The sequence below is a fragment of the Borostomias antarcticus genome (assembly GCF_949987555.1).
Source record: "Borostomias antarcticus genome assembly, chromosome: 20".
In the NCBI taxonomy this organism is placed as follows: Eukaryota; Metazoa; Chordata; class Actinopteri; order Stomiiformes; family Stomiidae; genus Borostomias; species Borostomias antarcticus.
In genome coordinates, this window is record NC_140253.1 from 3,016,322 (window position 1) to 3,022,321 (window position 6,000).

General features: G+C 50.6%; 1 protein-coding gene across 4 annotated transcripts in view; it reads right to left on the bottom strand.

The window, feature by feature from the left end:
• Positions 1–671: 671 nt before the first annotated feature.
• The window catches only part of rbm47 (RNA binding motif protein 47), an 11,401-nt gene continuing 6,072 nt past the window's right edge, over positions 672–6,000 (bottom strand). The window contains exons 3-7 of one of the 4 annotated variants that reach the window (XM_084454616.1): positions 5,315–5,660; positions 4,330–4,353; positions 3,587–3,796; positions 1,718–1,890; positions 672–1,498 (exon numbers count right to left, since the gene is read on the bottom strand). In XM_084454616.1, coding sequence (XP_084310742.1) covers positions 1,247–1,498; positions 1,718–1,890; positions 3,587–3,796; positions 4,330–4,353; positions 5,315–5,660 — 1,005 coding nt within the window. In that variant the 3' untranslated portion in view covers positions 672–1,246. Of the gene's footprint in view, positions 1,499–1,717; positions 1,891–3,586; positions 3,800–4,329; positions 4,354–5,314; positions 5,661–6,000 lie in introns of all 4 variants that reach the window. The other 3 variants (XM_084454615.1, XM_084454618.1, XM_084454617.1) reach the window with 3 other exon arrangements.

The following is a 6,000-nucleotide window of genomic DNA, read 5'->3' on the forward strand; positions in this document are numbered from 1 at the left end:
CAAGTTTGACTTGATACACAGCATTGGCATAATAATTCCAGTTTACTTCAGTTTTATCCTCAAGTTTTATCCTGTGGTCCCCCAAAGAAACTATTCTGTGGCCAGAAAAACAATATTCTAATGGCAATGTTTCAATGTAGGAGATGAGGCATGTGTTTCACAAGGTTTCAACACAGAACACAATAAATCCTTGGTATTTTAACATGTTTTTCTGAAAAAAAATGCAAACAGAGCAAAGGCAACATACAACATTCAAAACCTTCATTAAAGATACTATAAACGCACACAAAACTAGATAAAACCAAAAAAATACCCATTAAGAAGTACAGAATGTTTACAAAGCATCTCCTCTTGTAGCCAGCTTGGACGGACATATCAGCAATGCCTAAAACTTTCTAGGATTTCTCTAGAATACTCTTATGTTAATGGAAAAAAACTCTTAAAATACAAAATCTTAAAATATTCAAAACCGTTCTTTTCTTGTTTCTGGTCAGTATTTCCTGTAGCATTTTTTTGTTACGTTTTATTTTGTCGTTTTTTTTTGTGTCCAAGCTTTTCCACTTAGAATGTTTAAAACAAGGTTCTCTCTGTTTGCTCTACTTCAAAGAGCTACAGTAGAGAGAAACGTGACACACGGGCGTCTTCTCTTTATAAATACTTAAGTGTATATACCTTCAGAGTCCTTGTTGCCACGCCAATGGGGTTGGAGGGTGGGGGAGGGGGATGTAGGGAACGTGATGTCGTGATTGGTTCTATACGTCTGTGGGTTGGAAGGAGTGGTCTTGGGTAGTAGTGAAGGTCTCCTAACTCTCAGTACCGTTGATATTCTTCATCCATTACTTTTACTCAGTCAGGACGGTGGTTACTGGTTCACAGAATGTTATATGAACCAGGAATGTCCAGTGCATACTCATCAGGTCAAATATGGTCAGGATATCTGACCATTATCAACACATGGTTGCAGGGTCAGTAGGTCTGGTCAACGTGCAGAACATAAAAAAAAATAAAAAAGTACACTAGACGTTGGGTAGACATAGCATCAAGGTTCTCAAGCTGTTCTAGGACCGTGGGTAGACATAGCATCAAGGTTCTCAAGCTGTTCTAGGACCGTGGGTAGACATAGCATCAAGGTTCTCAAGCTGTTCTAGGACCGTGGAGGTGTTTCGCGGACGTGTGCAGGGACGCACAAATCGAACGTCGCTCGGACGCGCTCCCAGTTCGTGCTGAGCGGCCACAATGCCGCCCCTCAGTACGTCGGGTAGATGTCGTGGATGGGCACCTGGAAGGCGGCGGCGGGGAAGGCCTGTGGGACGGCGTACCCGGCGTAGCCCCCGTAGGCGGCGGCGGCCACTGCCGCGTTCTTCTGCAGCGCCGCCAGGGCCGCAGAGTTGGCCGCGTAGTTGGTGATGGGGACGTAGCCCGCCCCGTACAGGCCGCTGGCGGTCGGAATGCGCTGCACGTTATGGGCCATGGCGTAGACCGGGGTGATAGGCCGACCCTGAGGGGGGAGGGAAAGAAAGAGGGGCAAAGAGAGAGAGGTAGAGAGAGAGATAGTGTTTATTCCTGGAACCTTCGAGAGCTGCTGCAGCGGTTCCTCGGGACAGAATGTCATTCGCGTTGTGTATAGCTTTCAGTTTTCCGTTGTTTATGTTAGGGAGGGCGCGCGCACGTGTGTGTGTGTCTTAATGTGCGTCCCTCCGCGTGCGTGTGTGTGTACCTGGAACGGCGGCGGGGAGGACACGGTGGGGATGACGGTGGCGCCGCTGCCGGCGTGTTCGTGCTGCATGGTCATGAGGTGTTCCACGGCGTGGAGCTTCCCGTCCTCCATCAGCTTGGCGGTGGGCGTCGTAGAGAACACTGGGTACTGACCGCCCAGGCCCGGCAGGGCCACTGCACACGGACACACACGGACCATGAGAGACGCAAACACACACACACACACACACACACACACACAGAAACAGACATGCACACACAGAGACAGACATGCGCACACACACACACACACACACACACACACACACACACACACACACACAGAAACAGAAACAGAAACAGAAACAGACATGCACACACAGAGACAAACATGCGCACACACACGCACACACACACACCCACACACACACGCACACACACACACACACACACACCCCCACACACACACACACACACACACACACACACACAGAAACAGACATGCACACACAGAGACAGACATGCACACACACACAGAAACAGGCAGACATATGCACACACACACACACACACACACACACACACACACACATACACACACACAGACATGCACACACGCACACACACACATACATGCATACACTATATGCAGAAACAGTCCCACCCACCCACAAGAAAGCATGGACCTGAAGACATGCAACAGACACACACTCACACACATGTGAGAACACACAGTGTGAGTGGGAACTGGATCAATTTGAACAGCAACGTTGAAGGAGAACAATGAAAGAAGAATAAAGGCAGTTGGGGGGGGGGGGGAGGGACTCAAAACCAGGAGGGAGGGAGAGAGAGGAGACATGAAAAAGTTAGCATCTGTAAGCGTCTGAGTTGTCTGGGGGTGTGACAAGGATTAAGATGGCGGTCAGCCCTGGATTATCATTACCACCCCCCCCCCCCCCCCCCCCCCAACACACACACACACACACACACACACAGGGCCAACACAACGTCACTCATTGTCTCAAGCGGACAAAGGTCCTTTTCAGACTGGCGTGTCCTAATCCTTTGATTCCATGCTCACCGACCGGGATTGAAGAACCATGTTCAGATTGGGGTCAGATCGTTCCACGAGGTAAAATCCCACTTTAACTAGCAGAGGCCTCTAATCAACCAATGATTGACGCTTGCTAATCACAGGGGTCACGCGTCACAGAGACGAGGCGATTGGAAGAGAGGGAGGGGGGGCGGGGATTCATAGACCAACACAGACCGACAATTTTTCCTGATCAGAAGGAGATTGTCAGAAGAACGGGACTTGACAGGACAGGAAAGAGGGATCGACGGAGAGAGTGAAAGAGAGGAGGAGGAGGAGGAGGAGGTGGGTGGGGGTTCGAGGAGGTACACCGTACACCAGAGAGATGGGATCTTGACTCCCAACACCCGGGGGAGGTCAGAGGGGAGGCCAGGGGTCGAGGGGGGGTTGTCACTACATGGCCATGCTAGAAAGGACAGCGGTGTGGTGCTCTACAAGCACCCATTAGATCACTAACCCTCACCTATTCATCTATAATTAAGACAGACGAGCCCTCTCAGCAACTCTGACATCTTCCCAATCAAATGTATCCATAATATAGGATATATTGTATATTTCACTACTACTGTCCTGTCGTGTCCATTAGTCCTTTCTAACACGACCGTCCAGTTGCAGCCACAGAGGAGGGTCAGCTTGGCCAGGCGTGCGGCCGTGAGGTTAGCAGCAAGGTTCGGCAGGGCGAGGGGTGCAGGAGGAGGAGGTTTTGTTTTCGAGGTGGGGGTTAGAGGGGGGGGGGGGGTTGTCTTGAGGACCAGGGATGGGGTGATACGTATTTATATATATCTCTGTCTCACTGACTTGTGCCAGGCTTGAGGCCAACGGTGTTGACGGAGGCCGCCAGCTCCAGGCCGGGCATCAGCTCGTAGGCCTTGTTGTCGGGCTGCTTGGTCTTGCCCTCGTGGTAGCGGCTGTAGATGCCGCGGCCGGCGGAGTAGCCCCCCAGGTACGAGCCCCGGGGGCCGGGCGTACGGTTGGCGGCGGGGGCGCGCCCGCGGCCTCGCACCGTACCTGCTGGGGGAACCAGACCACAGGGAGGGGGCGATGGTGAGCACGAGAGGGGGGGGGGGGGACTCTCCTGAAACTAAATGGAATTGTGGAATAGGAATGTTATGGAAGACTAGACTAAGTAAACTCTTGATTGCTGGTTTTAAGTCTGGAAACTCCCAGTTTTGAACTGGGTTGGCTAAAGAGGTAGCTGGAGTAACTGATCTTCCTCATGGAAACATCGGATCTGCATCTAGTATGAGCTCAGAGGAGGAGGTTTGGGTTTCCATTCAGCACCAGCCGTGACTTCAGCATGGGCAGTGTAGATCACATCAGTAGGAGAACTCTTAGAGATTATACATTTCTCTGGTAAGGGTTCTAGCTTCCTAACATAACTGTGTTCCGGAATGTTCCAGACAGTAAACCAAACAGGGGGATACAGCAGGAGAGGAAGGATGTTACAGAAGCCAATAGAGTTTTGTCACATGACAAGGAAGCTTATTTTTCATTGGATAAAAGTTTAAGGAGGAGTAGCCAATAAGGAGGTGAGAGATTACCATTGGTCTGTATCATTGGGCCTCCTTTGGAAAGAAAACCAAAACACAACGATTGTGAAAGTCTTGAAACGATTATTTTCCCTGCTACCACCCACAAACCACCGAGCAGACCTGAGTCAAAATCACTGATCAAATACTTGAAAGAATTTGAAAGAGGGGCATTTGAGTCACTTCAAAGTTTGCACTTTGGGGATCGTTGATTTGATTGTATCAACTAATTCCAAGCACACTACACAAGTATTTGATGGTATTTGCAAATAGTATTTGACCCAGGTCCACCACACAAATAAAAATCAACCATTACAGGTAATGGAGGTTCAGCATTCAATGTTCAAACAGCAGCTTTTACGTCATCAGGTTTCCGGGAACTGCGATTTCATATCACAAAACCATCATCATCAAGGGAAAGATTCAAGGTAGTATGTTATCATAAAAGATTCATGGTAAAGTCATCATTTCCATTGTGAGTTCATGGTTGTTCTTGGTTCCTGCCCATCTACAGATCATAAGATGGGGTTCTTCATCATCCACCAGCAGCATGGTTTGAAACGCAACATGGCCGTCTACAGCAGTCTGGCTGTGGGATCTGTCTCAGCTACTCACGCCCCCCCTGGGCTGCCTTCTATATCACAACGTTGAAACTTTCGTTTTCTGCGTCCTTTTTTACATCCAGTGTCTGGGTCAACACGGGTCATGTGGTCATGGAAATGGGACGTTACTCTGGACGTTACTCTCTTTGTACCAAAAAGTAGTTGTACCAGACCTGGCTCGAAAATACCATTTGGAATCATTTCAAATACCCACCTGATACTCCAGGCAGACTCAAGCGCCCGATAAACTAATTGAAAGGATTTCAAAGAGTATTTCGATCTGACGTACATCGTAGCTCTAGTTGAGACAGATCTCGCCACCAGACTAAACCTTCTTTGTCCAACAACCACAACAACAACAACAACGTCAACAGAGGAAAAAGAAGCGCTCTTACCTTTGACGAAGTAGTCCCTGTTGGGTCCGACCAGCGTGCTGTAGGGGTAGCCGTAGTAGGTCAGCGTGTACGGGTCGCACTGATAGACGTAGTTCTGCGGGGCGGCCTCCGGGGCCGTGGCCACCACCGCCGCCGCGCCCCCCTTGGACGCCTTCTGGTAGCGCGTGTACTGCTCCTTGTCGACGGGCTTGGCCAGGGTGACCTCCACGCAGGAGCCCTCCACCTCGGCGCCGTTCAGGTGGTCCATGGCGAGGACGGCGTCGTCGCGGGAGGAGAAGTGGACGAAGGCGTAGTCGCGGATCTTCTTGACGCGCTCGACGCAGCCGGGGTTCCACTGACCAAACACCTGGAGGACACGAGGGGGAGGGGGGGGGGGAGAGAGAGAGAGAGAGAGAGAGGGAGAGAGAGAGAGGGAGAGAGAGAGAGGGAGAGAGGGAGAGAGAGGGAGGGAGAGAGAGGGAGAGAGAGAGAGGGAGAGAGAGAGAGGGAGAGAGAGAGAGAGGGAGAGAGAGGGGGGGGGGGGGGGGGAGAGAGGGAAACAATGAGGCCAAAGAGAGAGAGAGAAAAAGAGAGGGAAACAGAGAGAGGGGAGGAAAGAGAGAGAGAGAAAAGAGGGGAGGGGGAGAGAGAGAGAGCAGACCAGAGAAGCAGAGGTTGGCAACCTTGGAACTCTCACATCAAATCCA